Source organism: Rhopalosiphum maidis, chromosome 2 (assembly GCF_003676215.2).
Source record: "Rhopalosiphum maidis isolate BTI-1 chromosome 2, ASM367621v3, whole genome shotgun sequence".
NCBI lineage: Eukaryota > Metazoa > Arthropoda > Insecta > Hemiptera > Aphididae > Rhopalosiphum > Rhopalosiphum maidis.
The window spans coordinates 85,658,610-85,679,096 of NC_040878.1; the positions used below are offsets into that span (position 1 = coordinate 85,658,610).

The 20,487-nt window shown below is 26.8% G+C and overlaps 1 protein-coding gene across 1 annotated transcript in view; it reads left to right on the forward strand.

The window, feature by feature from the left end:
* Positions 1-19,169, forward strand: part of LOC113555201 (sushi, von Willebrand factor type A, EGF and pentraxin domain-containing protein 1) — a 31,869-nt gene extending 12,700 nt beyond the window's left edge. Inside the window, exons 3-13 of the mRNA XM_026959584.1 lie at positions 8,904-9,116; positions 11,719-11,942; positions 12,631-12,842; positions 13,539-13,771; positions 13,862-14,038; positions 14,104-14,283; positions 14,352-14,534; positions 14,619-14,776; positions 14,960-15,119; positions 15,204-15,285; positions 17,222-19,169. Coding sequence (XP_026815385.1) covers positions 8,904-9,116; positions 11,719-11,942; positions 12,631-12,842; positions 13,539-13,771; positions 13,862-14,038; positions 14,104-14,283; positions 14,352-14,534; positions 14,619-14,776; positions 14,960-15,119; positions 15,204-15,285; positions 17,222-17,606 — 2,207 coding nt within the window. The 3' untranslated portion in view covers positions 17,607-19,169. The remainder of the gene's footprint in view (positions 1-8,903; positions 9,117-11,718; positions 11,943-12,630; positions 12,843-13,538; positions 13,772-13,861; positions 14,039-14,103; positions 14,284-14,351; positions 14,535-14,618; positions 14,777-14,959; positions 15,120-15,203; positions 15,286-17,221) is intronic.
* The last annotated feature ends 1,318 nt before the right edge of the window (positions 19,170-20,487 follow it).

Consider the following 20,487-nt stretch of genomic DNA (forward strand, 5'->3'; position numbering starts at 1 on the left):
AAAAGTCTAAAGGCTAGACAAAGAATAAATTTCGAGGGTCTTTGTCAGTCATACTAAAAATGTATTTCATGATTTTCTATTTTAATTTGTCATCAAAGTGTAGCCTGCGTTCATTGTAACATAGTTCTGATACGGTTTAATTCGTAATTCCTGGTTATAGTTCGTTAGGGCAATCCCAATTACTGAAAATTGAATTTTAAAACAAAAACTATTTTCGTTGGTTGAATTTTTATTAATTCACTTTCTAATAAAAATAATTTAAAGCTAGTTGATAATAACGTATTAGTTAATGCTTGAATTATATTATTAATTTAGCCACTCAATACTTACGAACAAAATTGATAATTGTATACATGTTACATGTATCTAGAGTTACATAAAATGAAATAAAATCAAAAAAATAATTTAATAATTTAAAAATATATATTTAAATGAAAGAATTTTAAACTCAAAAATGTTCTATTGTTTTTATAAATTGTTCAGAAAATCATAATTGATACAAGTTGAAGTTAAAATTAATTTTAATTTACTAAGTACCTACTTAATTATATTTAAATAATTATTTTTTAGATACTTCATACTTATTTAAATTCACTTTCAAAGTAGCTAAATGTATCAGTTGAAAATGAAAAAAAAATATTATGTATTGAAATCACGATATAACCAATCGTATTTGCATGTAGAAGTTACTCGTGCACGATCTATGACATTACCTTCTCGTTTTTCGTGTGATTTTTCTTTAAAACGAAAGTTATGTACAGTTTTTGTTGACCACAGTAGATTAAAGGTCATAGTCAATTTCAGTCACGTTTCTTCTCCTAATACCAGACTTATTCTTAAATTAGAGTCATCAATAGTATTACAAAATACTAATCGTATTTATTATTATTATTTTGTTGGTTACAATAACATCACAAATGAGATTTTTTTATAGAATTATAATTTTCAAAACAAAAATGTAAGAACAATAACTTTCCATCAATAATCATTGATCGATAATTTAATAATTATTAACTGTAATGATATACACATTTTTATTTTAAAATCAATGTGGCATTATATTTATTAATTATTGATAATGTCTACCTATAAGTTTTATCTATTAGATAAAAATATTTGTTATCGTATACAATTTCTTTTTATTGTTTAATAAATCGCCTGATTAATTAAATAATATAAAGTTAAACAACGTGACATTTAAGCCGTGGTAATTACACTTTTTGTATTATATTAAATTGATTTAAAAATATTTACAATCTCTTAAAATAATTTAACATTACTGTCAAAAATTAAATTGAAACATTATTAAATATACATTTCCTAATTTATAAGTATTATTATTAACTAATAAAGAATAATAATTTATTAATTAGACTTGTAAAAAAAGAAAATTTAGTTCACTTTTTTTTTCAAAATCAGTTAGCTTTAATATGCCAGGCAAATTGCTATTGTAATACATTTGTTATGTATTAATATATTATAATATATAATATACATACTATATACCATATTATACTAGAATCTGTAAAAAAAAATTGATATGCATGCATTCACAATAATTAGCGAATAAACATAAAGGTAACTGATTTTTTTGTACTAGTTTTCATACTTGTATATAAGTATAATTTTTTTCATTCTTTAAAAAAGCAGAAGTGCTAACTCAATTTTATAGGAACGTGATCGATTAATTTTCAATTATTTTGTGTAGAAAAAATCAATGACAAAATGAGTTGTCTTTGAAAATTTATTTAATCTGTTATATTTTGAACCTAAAAACTTTTATTAATCATTATAATATTAAATAGTATTGACAGTATAGTCAATTATATAATGACTTATTATACATTTTTTTTTTTTTTTTTTGATTTAGGCATATAGTTGTTATGCTAATAAGATTGGCATTTGTTGATAAATAAATTAGGTAAATTATGAGCAATCAACAAAATTGATTTTTATTATTTAAAAAAATATATACAATTAATCTTAAAATATATTATATTATGTATTTCACTATATGTTGAATATACTCAAATTAAGTTAAAATGCTTTTGCATTTACAAATTAATAAAAAAAAAAAAAATGAATTAATAAATAAAATTATAAAAAGAATATTTGTACACAAAAATTATAATCATATAGAATAGGATGAATGGATTTTAAATTGTTGGATTTCACAAAATGTAACATAAGTTATATGTAATACTATATATTATTATGTTATAGTATTACAATTTGATAAATTTTAATTTTTAGTTATTAATGCAAATATACAATTATGGATTATATGTTAGTATATAATATTTAATTACATAATAAAATATCGAATAATAGATATATATTATAATATTGTATGAATCAAATATTTTAGATACATTTTTTAGGGGACCGTAACGTAGTTTAGTATCTACGTATTTTTTTTTCACACGAAAATACACTGATGGTATAATTTAGATATTGATTTATCTTACAAATTTAAAATATTTATTAGTAGTACTTATAAGTGTATCACTCTATGTGTAATTTTTTTTTTCACATTCATAATAGGGACGATGCGTAGGTATTGCATTTTGCTGCGTATGTGTATGTTATTTCGTGGCCTCCAGTTAGGTGAAGGCCACGGTCGGCTCTCATTGGTTTGCAACCGGTTCCGCCACAGCATCTAGGTCAAACATTCCGTATCTATACAGCGCCTTGCATCGTGGTGTAAAGACGTAGATACTAATATACTAGGCACGAAGAAATTTCACTGGAACTACTGAAAATGCGCGGTAGTATCAAACTCAGGGTTCTCTCTTTCTTTTTTTAACACATACACAGCATGTATGTCGTTGATATTGTTAGATCTTTTATGGGTATTTTTGCGAGTATGTGAATTAGTTTCACGTCTGATTATTTTAAACGACTTGATATTTTATTTTTAAATGTACATACATAATAGACAGTAGTTATCAATTTATCATTTCTAAATGATTGTTTATAGATTTTAATATACAAACTTAACTTTTCTGAAACATCTTGATTCCAAATATCACTTTGACGAAAAATAATTTAACGCTACTTTTTAGATTAAGTGTTTCTTAAAATTATTTTAGAGTGACAAATAATTTTAAGCTACTTAGTATTATGCCATTATATTATGAATCAGATCAAGATATATACATATAATTTTTGCAAATTAAATTATTAAATTCAACCTTATTTTTACCTAATTAGTTAAACAAGAACAATTAAACATGGTTTCGAATAACTATTATGTCTACTTTACTTAAAATGTAGATTTATTTTTCTACATTAATAATATTTACTGACATCATTATTAGATAGTAGATAAAATCAACAAAAATAGTTCAATAAAGTAAAAGTAATTCTAAAATAAAAAAACTAAATATTGATCATTATCATTTTATATTGTTTTTATTTTAGTCTGTGAACTTGAATATTTTAAAAGATGCGCAACGGGACCTTGAGATAAAATTCTTAATCTATTGTTACTGTCTTAAGTCGTGACCATTTCACATTAAAGATAGGTGTAATAACTATATGGAGTATTTTATGATTTATTATTATGTATATATAAGGCCAAGGGCAAATATTTTAATAATCTACTTTCCTTTCTACATAGGTAATCAATACATTTTAACATTTTTAGTTTTCACTTTATTTAATATAAAACATATTTACTGTGATCATCAAATAACTATTGCTTGACTTTAGATAGATCTAATTCAAACCGTATTTCTTAAATTGTTTAATTTTGAATATTTAAATTAAGTACTATACAAATATATTTACGTTCAACTTGAAACAATTGTTTTAATTTTTTGAAAATTTTGTTGATATATTAGAAATTGTTAATTTAATTTTAACATTTAAAAATGTTTGCTGCTTTCTTTTTCATTAAATATACTTTCACGTGAATTTCAATGCATGTGATGACATTTAATCAATATTTATAGAGATTAAACAATTTAATATAGTGTTATACATTATAAAATTATATTCATAACATAAAAGGATAACTCTCCTTAGTCCTTATGCTTCAATAGTCTGTGTATAATAATGGTAAATAACACTCCTGGCTATATTCTCTAAAGAATAATTATATTATTATTATAATATTCTTTTATATAAAAAATACATTTTATTTGTCCCTAATTATTATATTAGAAACACGTTTATATTGTAACAATCGTAATAACAACGATGAAAAACTTTATGAAATTCATAAACCCCTTTTAAATTATTTATTTAAATAGTCGCCAATTATACTCCGATTAAAAAAAAAAAATGCATAAGACGTCTTATTCGACTGTAGGTTAACTGTTAACTAAAATTTATAAGGATGTTTTGACTTAAATATACATGGTTTAACGTTAACTATATTTACTTATTCAGGTTAGTATTGAGTTATTTCCTACAGCAGAAAATGTTTAATTTTTGAAATTCTTATAACATATTTTTGAATTGTAAATAATATTATTTTAACATTTTGTTTTATATTATTACATTGACTCACAAAATAATTATTTTCGAAAGTAACGAAATGAGCAGGTGCATGATACATCGTTGTTAAATTATACGTTTTTCAGTGTACGTCTGTACCTTACTTTAATGGGGTTGGACCCTTTTAAACAACATTCAAAAACCAGTTGTTCCACTTTCTGGAAATCCACCCATGTTAAATTATAAACAAAATCTCCCTCGAACTATAGAAACGCAATATATTTGTTATTCTTTATTAAAAAAAAATATACAAATATTTTTCCACATACCAAAGTTAATGTGTATGTTTATACGATACCTATATATTATATGATTTCAGTATATTTATTACGTAATTTACTGATATATTATTATGATTCAGATTTCGGAGCCACGGAGTTGAGTTTGTATAATTCGATAAAAATGATGATCGATGTTTGTTCATGATTTATAAACTATTACATTCGTTATGATGTCTAAATGTATTTATATCTACATAAGTGTTAAATAAAGAAATAAAATATTTTTCAATTTCAAGTAAGAAATAAAAAATCATCGATGTAGTTAAATAGAATATTGCAAACAATTGATATACTATTTTATTCTTTTATCTATCAAAATACTTTTTTTTTTAACTTTAGATCTGCTTGTTTCTAAATTTCTAGTTGTTAGTTGATTTCAGATTACATTCGTTTTGTTTTTAGTTGTATGCTTTGTCAAGTGAAACAATAGATCACGCAAGTGAAACTTTTACCTAGGGGTCATAACATTATCTCCCAGCAGGTCATCTATATTTCGAACATTATTCAAAAAAAAAAAAACAACAACGTCTATGTATGAAAGTAACAGTAACAAGCCTATTTTCATTGTTATGCTCAGTAGCCTGTTAATACATATATTATGTATGTTACAAAAAAAAAAAATTGGTCATTTCAATTACATATATGTATATATATCATATTTAATTTTTCGAAAGTTTAAATTAATTTAATTATAGCAACAATTAAACATTTCAAATACATTACTGTCAAACATATTTAGTAATACTTAAATAAAATAAAAATATATTCTAGTCAATTTTGTAATTAGGGGTAAGAAGTAGTAAGAGTTGCATGACCTGAGGACCAATCATCGGGGTTTAAGGAGGGGTCGATCAACGATAGTCACAATAGTATAGTGTAATTTTCGTTTTTTGCTTGTCTGTTGGCGAGTCCACTCATTTGGAACTGCACAAACCACAGACGCTATACAAAAATTATGGTTTTCTTTACCAACTGAATAAAGCACGTCTGTTATATATTTTTCATTTGCCTCGTAGATTGTAGACGAGAATATTGTGGAGAAAAAAAATCGATCAAACGAATATACAACCGGTTCTACCTCACTTGAAACGTGCTCTAGGTTTTCCGACAATTCGTCTGTTCAGCCAATAACTGTTGACGATCACTTTGTTTTTTCGTCAATAAGTTTCTAACATAATCATCATCATTATTTTTGTTCATCGTTATAATGTTTTAATACATTAAACAACGACCATGCGTGAGAATGTTTTTTTTATAATGTGTAATTGAGTTTTTGATGATACCTCTAAACAATTTTTTAATCATACCATGTTAGTGTTAAAAATGGTAGGATAAAGAGATTTATCTCAAATGAATTTATAAAATATAAGTATATGTGTATATAAGTATATAATATATACATATATTTATATGTACTTTTTTAAGATTAAAAGTTGTAATAATTATTAATTTGTTGTATTTTAATTTAAGAATAAAATTTTAACTCTAGTGCACAATTATTTTTTGTGGAATAAACATAAATTTTATTTTGATGAATTTGGCTTTGATTTTTTTTTAAATATTCAATTATATAAATTTAGTAAACGTTACTCGATTAAATCTATAGATAAAAATGTATGTATCTTTATTATCGTGTAGAAAGTACGAAGTCAAAATAAGTAGCTGGAAAGCACTTTTTAAAAACATAAAAATAGCAAAGTATAAATATTTATTTATTGATGAATTGATCATAAATATTATGTTGAATAATGATACGTAGCTTATTATATTTTTAAAAGCCATCTTATATAACTACTGTTTTGAAGAAAAACAATTGTATATTTAATGGTATTAAATGAAAATCATTCCTTTATCATATATTATACAGCGTCCTCGAGATTTTTTAAAAGTTTTCAAAAATAAAATTAACCCATTTTTAAATAGATTTTTATACATACTTATAAAATTTAGAAAATCAATACCCCGTTTACAAGTGTTTACTATCAAAAAACCGGAGCTGAGCTTATACTCTTTATAGGCTCTAGCTTATAAAGTTTACACTATTTATTGTAAACAGTGATAATGACTAATTATAGTACCTAATAAAATAGAAAAATAGAAATTATGCTTTTACTTTGAATTAGAGACTGTATATTAAACGTACTCAGCATCTAAATTTTTTATTAATTTTGATTTTTCTAAGCAATGATTGAAAATTTAATAATTATCCTAGGTATAGTATGGATTTTATTAACGATTTAATACTTTACGTAATATATACATTAAACATATAAAGCATTTCAATTTTAAAACAGTTCAAAATTTAAACGGCAACTTAAAATTACGTTGTATTGAATGATTCATTTCCAAGGAGCACTATCGTAAGGAACAAATTATTTCTTAAGTACGTAGAATGTTGAGGTGCCTATAGCCAATTATGTGATGATTAACAGTCAGAATTCCGTCTTAATGTCTGTGCTGGCATGGTCAGGAATTCCATTATTAGAAAAATGATAGTATTTTATGTCTGTTGACACAACTAATAAAGTAGGGTTTGTGTTGTTGCCAACCAACGAGGAGGTTGAATCATACGGACCATGACCACTCCCTCCGCTTTCACTGGCTGCGTTCCATCCGGCCGGAAGACCTACATATAGGAAAGTTTCCAGGCTATAACGCCGTGCATACGCATACATTATTATATAAATATATGCACGGTACTAACTATGTTATAGACACACACTCACATGCATTTACATGACGAAGTGTGTACTGGAAATTTTCTAAGTCGATTTTGAGTCATGATGGCTATGATAGATACTTAAAATGATAATGCGTTTATTACTCTGTTCTCTTTTGTATTCTGCGACACATTATGTTACATTATATTATATTATAACTAAACATAACGAGCTCAAGTGATCCGGTAAATTATTACTATATAATATACTATAATACAAAAACGTTTAAGACAAAATTTCCACGCAGCCGCCGTGCATATAGGTAGGTATTTTATATACCTATACCTGATTTAGTGTTATTGTGTTAGTACACGTATAATATAATTGCTCGACCGAAGCAAAACAAATTGAATTCTCCTTGGAGGATCATGCGCGACTTCTTCCGGAAAACTTTAATCGATGTACAGTTTAAGTATATATATATATCCATATATAAACGGTCAATGCAACAAATACGACATTATATAGTTAAAAAAATATAATTAATCGTCATCATGAATCATGATGTATTATGTGAAGCATACAAACATTGATCTGTACTATTATAAGTATGTAATATTGATGAGCACTTAAAATATAATTTCGTGTAATCTGTATAGTTATAATTTATAAATATAGAAAACAAATTGTATCTAAACACAACATCGTAACAAACAAATAGGAACAAAAAAAATTTTAATACTGATAATTAAAAACCCATACCTAATTAAAATAACAGATAGAATTTCCTTTCCATCTTACTTTTTCTTTAAACATATTTTTTATTGTTACTTTTATTATGATTGAGGTAAGAACAACGACGTTTACACTGATCCATGTTCTTTGACCCACAAACTTGATCGTTTAGTACAACCATGATGCTATAGTATCTTATGATTTTAAATGGCAAATTCGTTTTGGTTTTCACGCACAAATTAAAAAGTGAAGTAATACGACTATTTAGATTTTCAGTATTTTACACCATTGATAGATTTATTTAATTATTATCATATTTAGGTATATGTATATAGTATTTAGTTAATATGTAATATCTGTTATATATCTTATATATAATATTTTAATAGATTATTTTTATTTAATTAAAATATATAATATAGCAATATAAATAAACATTATGTTTAAACAGTTTAAATTCTTATGAAAGAAAGTAGGATGATAGAATTGCAGATAATATATGATAGTAAAATTTTTGGATTAAAAACATATATTTTTCAATGATCCAATATTTTTGCCGCTATAGTACTTTCGTTTTAAATATTTGTCTAATATTAAGACTTATAAATTATAATATCTTATAATTACACCAGTTTTACAAGATTTCTCTATGGATGACATACCTACATGTATACATATTTGTATTATATCGATAAATAATTTCTTGTCGTATTTTTTTATATAGTATTAAATGTGGCTGCAGGCAAAGCGCCTATGCAAATCAGTTCAGAGCCCGGCGGCCTACCTCAAAAAGCCATTGATGGTAGCACCAGTTCGTTTTTCAGCCCCGAAACATGCACACTCACTAAACCGGAACGTACCCCATGGTGGTATGTTAATCTGTTGGAACCATATATGGTTCAGTTAGTGAGACTGGATTTCGGCAAAGCTTGTTGTGGTGAGTATTTTAATTTAAAATTATTATTATCATAATTAATCAAAAATAAGAAATATTTTTAATTGATAAATTATTGTAATGTAAAATTATAAATCATAATATCAAACGTTTGTAAAAACGATGAGAAAGTATTTGATAATATTATATCAAGTACCTATAATAAAATAAAACAGTATACATTTATTAATTAATTGAATCCGACGTAATGTTAATATCTTGATTAAAGTAATGTATAAATTGAGTACATTATTTATGTTTTTTTTTTCAATAAGTTAGGTATTCAAATTTATTTGAATTAACTTTTTTAATAACATTATGATAAAGTCGTAAAAAATAAATAGGGAAATATAACAATTTATTTATTATCAAATATATTTACTTAAAACTTAATAGTAAGATCTACAAAAACATATTTAAAAAATAATATTATCATGTTAATATCGTTTAATACAGGACGTTTAACTTAATATATTATTAAAAGGAAGTTGTTTTAATGGTGTGCAAATTTTGGGTTTAGCAATCAAAATGTAATTAAAAAATTGTTAAATTATTTCTAATTTATAATAATATGGATCATAGCTATTGAGGTAATTATACTAAAATCCTGAAAAAATAACTTAAAATTGTTAACATTTTATTCCATTAACTGATGAAATGGAATGTAAAATAATAATGGAGAATGGAAATTATTATATATCTATATTGAAAAGTAATATTAGTAGATATATTAAAGTATTAAATAGGTTTGAATTTAACATATCTAGTTAATAAATATACTCGTAAATATATCATTTATACCATTGTTTGTATTATTAATTTGCATTTGACACCAAAAGATTTTCTCCTACTATATTATAAGTATGGAATTACTTTTATTCTAATACATTGTTTACTCTTTGAGACAACAATTAAAGTGCATTTATTTAGTAGAATTTAAAATAAACATATTATTATTATAAGAAATATTTCCATGAACTCTTAATTCTTTAATACCTACTATTAGTACTATTAATTATAATATACCTATCTAATTATTAAGTAGATCATTAGGTCTGTAGACATATTGTATAGTATAATTTATTAACAAATCCAAATTTACTCGACCTTAATAATAAAAAATTAATAATTATTAATAAAAAAATATCTTATTAACTATTAATGCTTTTGTTGTAGTACCCATGTGAAATTAGATTCAAAATCATCTAAGTTTTTATATAATGTAGACAAATTATACCGAAATAATCAATTATCTATAACAGTTAGGTATATAGGTATATTAAATTATTAAATATTAATACATCTACATCAATCACATTATAATAAGTAATTTAAACTCTGTATAGGTATACTTACTTATCAACATTTATGTCGAGTATTGTCGATTATTATCAAAATACATCGAATAATTTTTGATCACAGTTTTCTAAACATTATTATTATATAAATTGAATTTCAAAGTATAATTTTAGGTCATTTGCAAAACAAAATTAAAAATAATCGAAAAAATTGTATAATTTACCAAAAATTTCAAATAAACATAAATACATAAAATGTATTTTTTATTATGATGATTTTGTTACCTTGTTAGTGCAATTAAACTATCTAGTAAAATTTATATAGGCACTAGGCAGTAACACTGCTTAACCTATATTTAAAATAGAATTTGATTTCTCTAGTTTTATTATTTTACATAGAGTTTTAGAACTATGTTAAATATATAAATTAATTTTATATAATAATACTTTCAAAATACTGAGTACCTACTGGCTATTACTAAAAAATAAAATTGTCCAAAATTGATATAGTTTTAAAAATTTGTTGTATTCAATCATTAATTAATACACAGTTACAGTTTTTAATTATTTATTAAGTTGATTTATCAATTAAGTGTTTTTTTTTTTTTTTGATTAATGATCGATTTAAAATTTTTAGTTTTTTATTTAAATTTTCAAGCTTGTAATGCAATAGGACTATTATAAAAATATTTTATTCAATGTCTTGGTTCCCGATATTATTTTAATATCTTATTTTTTTTTACCAGACTTCATATTAGGTAAATGTTTTAAATTTTTAAATGGCGCAGAAAATAAAATATTTTAACAATACATTTTATTCTGTAAACAATAAGGGAATTTTATTACAAAGATTGATAAATTCACGATTATTTTCACTTTAGGAAGAATTTTGTTAATCTAAATATAAATATAATATTACTTTTTAGTTGTTTGAATTCATAGAGGTATTTTTAGTAAATTAGTTAGCTACAATGAATAAAACCAATTTTATTCATATTATCATTCAATATTCTATTAGCACGTGTGAAAAACGTGCACAAAAAAACGGTCAAAGAAAGTGGTACCCACTATAATACTATAGTATATTATATTATAGTCATTGGTCTAACTATTTATATTGTCGCTTTTATATAATAAAACAATGCAAATACATTTGATTTTTGAAAATAACTTTTCACATGGTCTAAAGATTTCTCAAGTAATAAGACTTGTCATAATGACACGATAAACACTATATATTGTTTACATTAAATTGTATAAATAAAATGTAAGTGTTGTCTATTAACTTATATCAACATTGCTTACAGGTAAAAACAAACCTGCTACGATAGTCGTGCGAGTGGGAAACAACAGACCTGACCTGGGCACGAATCCTATATGTAACCGATTCACTGGCTTTATTGACGAAGGAAAACCGTTGTTCCTACCGTGCAATCCACCTATGCCAGGAGCATTCGTTAGTGTCCACATGGAAACCGCTAGTGGATCTACTCAGTTATCAATATGTGAAGCTTTTGTCTACACCGATCAAGTAAGCTTATAAAACTTATAAGTTATTGTAATATAAAAATAAAATATCTAGTTAATAAAGTATATTAGTTTAATTTTATTAATTTATGTATTGAAATATTAATTTTAAATGTACAGTATACAAAGACACGTTATAGTTAATAATATATAATATTGAATATTATGTTACCGCTAAGGTTTTGAATTTGTATTCTTTAATTTAACATATAATTATAATAATTATGCAATTAAAATAAATACATAAAATAATACATAATTAAATAAATAATTTATCTAAAAAAATGTATAGGACAACTAGTTATTATACTTTGTGCAATTAGTGTTGCCTGTAAATTTACAAAATAACTTGCATATTCCTGATACGCACTGACAAGTGGCAACAATGTGGATAGTCCAATATGTAACTAAACAATAACTGCGATTTTTTAAAATACCTAGATAAATTATATAAGTACTACATATTTTATTGATTTGATTTGGTTAGAGTATGATTTATGAAGTATATTGATATTTTATGAAATTACAACTTTTAGATTTAGTATTAAAAATTATTATTGTAGAAACACACTTTATTTATATTTAAAAAAAAAAATATTTATTGGTAACTCAAGTCACTTATTCCAATTTAAAACAGTGGTTATAAGTTTATGATTTATTATGACATAATTGATTATTCGTATTTATTTTAGGCGTTACCAATTGAAAGATGTCCACAATTTAGAGATCAACCACCAGGAAGTACTGCTACATATAACGGAAAGTGTTATATATTTTATAATCGTCAACCAATGAACTTAAGAGACGCGTTAGGATTTTGTAGATCAAGAGGTGGTACATTGATTGACGAAAGTAACCCAGCGTTACAGGGATTTGTCAGCTGGGAACTGTGGAGAAGACATAGGTAAGCTTAAATATATTTTATAAGAATATGTATTTAAATAAAAACTCAATTTTATTAAATCCTAACGTATATTATACAGGATGTTTCGCCAAAATGGCAAGATTTATCAAGCGCGTTCATCCCCAATTTTTCTTTTAGTAATAACTTTATTCGAATTCTGATTTTTTAAATTTTTTTTGTATTCTTAATGTCCATATTATCAATTATTTAGAATTTTTATACCATTTAATGATTGTCCTGTGGAAATGCTATATCTTTATTTAAAATGAAAATCGTTGTTTTATACTGCTAACTGCAGATAAGCAGAAAACTTTTTGAAAATTTTGATGTTAAAAATTGAGTATTTGAATAAAGAATTTTTGGTTGTTTAGCTTTGTATATACTAAGGATTATAAGATCCGTGATAATATTTTAAATATTTGAATTCTAATTTGGAAAAAAGAAGTTTTTATAAATAAAGGATACAATTTAAATAGTTTAAAAATATAAATAAAATATTAAAAATTGCGTAAATAAGAATTTAAATAAATTTATTATCATAGTAAAATATATTACTAAGCATGCTTGGTGAAACACTTGGGTGTTGTATAATATGTATGATGCATACGATTATATGAACATTTATATTTTGACATTATAATAACTCTTTCTCAATATTTAACACCTGAGTCACATTATTATGGAACATATTTACAGGAGTGATTCACAAAGTCAATATTGGATGGGTGCTGTGAGGGATTCTCATAACAAAAATAATTGGAAATGGCTAAACGGTGATGATCAAACAGTATCGTTTTGGAGTTTACCGTCAAGTGGTTCTGAAACGACATCTTTAAATGGAGGCGATTGCGCACGATTTGATGGTTCCAAAGGATGGTTATGGTCAGATACTAATTGCAATGCTCCACTAAATTTCATTTGTCAACACCGTTCGTATTAATTTATTTTTAGTATAATTAAATTAATAGCATCATGTACGGATAAATTTTAATTATCAATTATAAAATTTTTTTGCGTAGAACCGACTGCTTGTGGTAGGCCAGAGCAACCTCCAAATTCAACAATGATTGCTGAAAATTTCAATGTCGGCACTGCGGTAGAGTATTCTTGTGATGAGGGTCACCTGTTGATCGGCCCATCCACTCGCACGTGTCTTGGAACAGGGTTCTATAATGAATTTCCGCCCGTGTGCAAACGTAAGATAAAAGAAATATTTTTAATTTATTAAAAGTTAAAACCAATCCGTATTATTCGTTTAAAGGAATTCAATGTGGTTTTCCTGCGGACATTTCAAACGGCAGTTATAAGCTAATCAATGGCACCGTCAACTACTTAAGTCAAGTACAATATACTTGTAGTGAGGGACATAAAATAATTGGAAGAGATAGATTAATTTGTGATTTAGACGAAAGATGGGATGGACCCCCTCCAAAGTGTACAAGTAATTCAAATTATTTTCTTGTACCTATCTTTTTAATTGTATATAAAAAAATGTCTTTTTTTATGAAGTCCAAAAATGTGATGATCCTCCAGTAATTCAAAATGGCGAATACCAAATGTCAAACAATGATAGTATTATTGGAACACTAGTAGAGTATACGTGTGTATCTAGACGATTCCGTTTGGTTGGACCTAAGCAATTAATATGTTTACCAAGTGGTCAATATGACAATAAGCCACCTTATTGTAAAGGTTAGTGTTGTTATTTAAACATTTCGTCCAATAAACTGTTTTGGATTATTCATTATTTATTTTCTATAAATATTTGCTATTCAGAAGAAACTAAAACACCGATTGTACCAGCCGTGTTGGTGACCAAGACTGTATCGACTAGTACTGTTCCCAGTAGCCGAGCGCCACCGACTCCTAATCGTGAAAAACCACGGCCGTTCACAACCAAGCCTACTTTAATAACGAAACCAGCTAATGATCAGGTATATTAATTTACTTACTATATCATTATGAATTCTACAATAAAGAAAAGTAGACACTTTCTTTGGATTACAAATTTGAAGTAAGCTCGATATATATAGTTTATCTGAGATTATTAGTTCAAATCTGAAAATTCGGTGCTTTATCAACCGGAAACTGAGCGAATGTTACTTTCACTTCATTAGGACGATAGCGGCCAGACGTCATCCAATGTGGTAATTGCCTCAGCGCATCCGCATGACAACGAGATTCCGGATAGTGTTCACGTCCGAACAAACCCGAACGCGGCCAACATACCGTCTCAGGTGGAAAGCGAACACCGGATCGGCCCCAAACTAAATTTGGGTAAGCTATACTAAATTTAAGTCATAAACAATAAAAACTATAATATATTTATTTGATTTTTTTTTTTTTGTATGTGTGAAACAGGAGCAATAATCGCGTTGGGTGTGTTCGGAGCATTTGTATTTCTGGCAGCAGTTGTGACCACAATCGTCATATTAGTGAAAAGGTAACGTGATTTTACTATGTGGTGTGCTGCAGCAGTGTAGGACTTAAGTTTAAAGAAACAAAAATAATGTGCGCGTCTGAAATCCTTGTGTGTCTGTGCGACTAACAACAAAAATCGCTTGTCGGCTGCTATATGTGGGCTGTTTTGTTTTTGTTTACAGCAATAGGAACCACAAACTTCCGTCCGGTGCGCATAACATGCCGTCCCGATGGTATACACTACTGGCAATGCCGTTCCCCGACCAGCAAGTCGGACGGCGTCAGTTCTCTAGGGCGTATAGAAGCCGAGCTGGCTATTTCTCTAACCCGTTATGACAATAACCGCGCACCGATAAATACACTATAATTTTAACGTGTACCCGTACCAAAACAAAACAAAAACAAACCGTATACCTACCCGAAACCCATAAGTCTAAGGTACGACTGATATATATCACCACAACGTTTTCTAATCGCACTGTTATTGTTATTATTATCATCATTATTGTTGTTGTTGTCGTTATATTGTTCTCGTCCGACTATTGTAACAATAATATTGTATTATGGCGCACCGTTTTAACGCACGACATGCTTCTGTTTTTCGCACGCTTTTATGTTTAATATTGGTATGGCACTATGGCAGCACGGGATTATTGTAGTTTCCATGTTGGATATAGTTGATGACCACAGAGATTCGCGTTTAGGCGTGCGCAAGTGATACTTTAATCCTGATGTGACTCAAAACATGTTAAAAATTGTGGTGGAGGGAAGATAGCACAGAGTGTCAGAGTCTAAATAATTACATTATTTTGGAATACAAATTCAAGTTACTAAATAAAATTTTCAAAGATGACACTAGTAAAAAAAAAAATTAGTGCGCACGCTTATACTTTTAATATGACGGGAATAAATTAATTAATTCGCCAAAAAATAATTTTTGATTAATGCCAAAATGTAAAAAGGTTCGATTGTCATTCACGTCAAAAATAATATTACACATATTTTATATACCTATTCATTAATTATTATGTCAATCAAAGCAAAACATGGGATACAATGGGAAATTCACATATTTCAACTAATTACGTATACATTTTTTAAAATTAATAAAACCTAGTAAATATTATTATTAATTCTATTATGATTCAAATATCAATAAAAAAAAACGTTAACTGCTACCTACCTATACAAGTTTATATTTTTGATTTGATAACAAAAATTTGTCTTATGGATAGGTATTTAAAATTGTGTAATAAAAAAAATATTAAACCATATATTTAATGTATAATATATTAGAAGTGTTTATTTGAATTCTGAAAGTGCCAAAGAGCCCCCCCCCGACCACCTTTCTCCTACAAGTCTCAAAATGTGCACACACATATCACATATGGATAAATATAAATTAGGTACACACCTAATCTAACCGTTCTAATGTTCTATGCACACACAGTAGATGTATGATGTATTAACGTATGAACGATTGAAATGTTTTATTTATGTATATTTCGTTGGTACGTTTGATGACGTTTATACATAAGCTACTTATATCGTGTTTCTTTACGTCAAAAAATGAGTAAATTACATAAATACATTATATTATAATGATAGGTACCATATGATAGTATCGAGATTATTTTTGGCAGCAAACGAAAATCGAACTTTTTTCAATAACAACTTACTGCAAGTCAAGGCCGTATCTGAGAGGGTCCAAGAGGTCCAGACCCCCCCCCGAAATTTTTAAAAATAGAAATATTTTAGTGGTGAATATAGTTTATTGACTAAAAATTTTCAGCATTTATATTTTTAAAAAAATTTGGACCCCCCCTCCTGAAATTTTTTTTCATTTACGGCCTTGCTGCAAATCGTCGCGTTTTAAACGCATCACATTCTCGGCTAAAATATACCTATAAATACCTAAATATTAATGGGATATTTTGTTATCTTGTGGACTTCCGCAGGAATCGCAGTGCCAAACACTTCCGACACCGGGCGTCGCCGGATACCAACACGGTCGCCTCGCTGGACTCGTCCGGTTCCGAGAGCCGGGGCGGCCTGAACCGGTACTACAGGCAGGCGTGGGAGAACCTGCACCAGTCGGCCGCGTCGCCCAAACACTCGCGGCCGCACCATCACCACCATCACCATCACGCGGGCGGCAGGCGCAAGGACACCGCGGCCGACGGGTCGCCGCGCATCGAGAGCATGCGCGACGGGTCCGAGCTGGTCGTCAACGACGTGTACCACCCGCGGTCGACGGCGGGGCCGATGGACCACAACAAGAAGTCGTCCAGGCATCACCACCACCATCACCATCACCAGAACAGGGCGGCCAACCGGTATTAATGACGGGCGCGGACTGCTATATAGTTATTACGGATGAGATTCCGACGTCGCACCGCAGTGTAATAATGTTATTTGCAGCAACCTGCTGCGGACGTCGTCGCGCGGTCATAATAATATTATATTATTTATATACACGTAATGTTAAACGTTAGTTGTTAGGTGTATGCCTGCTTTTATAATTATATTATTATATATATATATTTATATATACTAATTATTATTGTACACAGAGCGATTGTTTCACTTTCAACAGCCGAATCGCTCGTTCTTTCGAAAATTATTCACTCTTTTTGGAAAACTTAAGGTACCTATATTCTTACATACCTATACGCAATATTATAGGTATATAATGATATATTATATATAGGTATTATTTTTTTTCAATGTTGTCGACTGAAGCAGAATACTCTTGTTGGAAAAAACCTAACCTATAGGCTATAGTACTTAACTATTTACAAACATCGAATATCGTGAACCAATTTGTTTGTATTTATAAACATTTAAAGTTTAGACGAGCGGAGTACACGCAGCGGACCACGAAATATTTCGTCGTGTACCCATCGTAGCCTTTAAACTTTAAATGCTTATGGATAAATATTGTTGAGTTTACAAACGTTTTCAGTTTTCCAAAATGAATATTTTTAAAAAAGTTCATAATTTTCGTAATAATGAGTGTTATAAGCACACTCGTCTCACTGCGATTCAACGTGTCACATAAAACATTAACGGTTTTACGCCCCTCAGTTTTATGAATGCCAAAGACTTAAATAGATACTATTTTTTTTATTAAACATGAGACACCGAAAATAATAATACAATTATCGATATTTCGTCCGAGGAAACTTTTTCTCAGAATTATTTCTATTTTCTATTCATTTTTTCAAAATAATACTTTTCGGGTGATTGCTTTGATATTTGGTTGAACATATTCGTGTAAAAGATAAACTATGACAAATATCTTTTGTACAATCAAATCAATTAACAGTGATTTTAAACTATCATTGAAGTTGGTTTCTAATAAATTTATTATTGATTTAAACAGATATCAAAGTGTTGGTGATTGCTTTGTAAATACAAAATTATGCTTCGATTAAAAAAATCACTATATAGGTACCAATCCAGCCTCCCGAATTAAACGATTTTATTTTCATTCAATGAAATTTCTGTATGGACATTAAGTTCACACCTATACCTAATTCACATAGTTCTAATTAATTCACTAAAACAATTGCAGTTAATTAATTTACATTTACATAGGTAATCATTAACTATAACAAAATGCACTTATTGCATTTACGTTCTTTGGATAACTCGAATCCATAAATTTCTAAAATTGTATTTTAGAAAATATAAAATAATTAAAAAAATAAAAATAATCTGTAAATAAAATATACTATAGGTACGTTATAATAATGTAGACATTAGACATAAATGGAAAATATGGCAGTTAATAATTTAAGCGGAAAGTCTAATATGTACCTATATTAATCATTTGACTTTTATTTCTTCAAAATATTTACTTCAATAGTTGAATCATAAAATTTAGATAATTAACCCCATGGCTATTGAAAAATTAAAAATTGTATTACATTATTTTTCTAATTGTTCATCTCTATTATATTAATTCATTATGTATAATATGATATAGTTGATTCTAGTGCCTACAAGTTATTTTACTTATAGAATGTAATAATGCAATTATTAAATGACTGACAGTTAAAAAATGAAGCTTTAAAGTTTAAGTTAACCGAAAAATTAAAATCATCATTTTAAGTCTCTTTTTATTTATAAGATTTAAGATCCCCTAATTTATATTTGCCAAATTTTGGACGTATAAATATATAATAATTTATTAATAATATGTATTATTTTTAATGTTACCTTTTTTGACGTTGAAATTTAAGTCAATAATATTTAAGCTTAATCATTATTTTTATTATAACATTATACAATATTTATTATATATATTGTGAATTATTTATTTATTTATATATAATATAATATTATAGATTTTTTTCAAGAAATGAACTGTTTAACCATAGTAGGTATAATATAATATACTATGGTTATAACAAATATGTTCAATTAGATAATTTGTTTCTTTTTTTTTTTATGTAATTAACAGGATTGTAAACAATTTAAACATATTATTTTTACTGCCAAAGTTGATTGAGTTTATATCTATATAAAAACATAATATTTTTATATTGTTTATTTTTAGATTATTTAAATTATTGAATTTTGTAAATATAGTAAACATAACCAAAGTATTGTAATATATTTTGACTTATAAAAAATTGTCTGTGTAAGTTATTCCTTGATAAATATATCTATTTTCTTATTTTTCACGGGTCCACAACGACCATAACCTGTACAATTGTGTGAAGTAAGTAATGTAAATAGATTTTTAGGATAAAACTTAATTTGATGTATTTAGTTGATTAAGTTTCTTTTTAATATTAAAGATAAATGGCAGTTTACAAATATACAAGTGGATAATTAGAACAAGAAAAATTTGGGTGGGGGTTAACCCCCAGAACACTTCCCCTAAATACACCACTGATTATTATAATGCAAATTATTAGTTACTATTAAATAATTATAATAGTAAGAAAGTTCACACATTTATGAATTGTTAAACTTTTCCTAATGTCTATTACTCAGTACTTATTAGTCATATTTTCATTTTATTAATTAGTAGTAGGCAAAAATTAACACAATTAGTAACAAATATTCAATTTAAAAGTCAAAATACAGTAATGGTATAAGAAAATATTTTATTTATAAAACTTTACATACACAGTTATATCTATAACCTATATTTTATTATAATACAATATTCATATACAGATTTTTATGATTAGCCAGTACGACTCTTAAC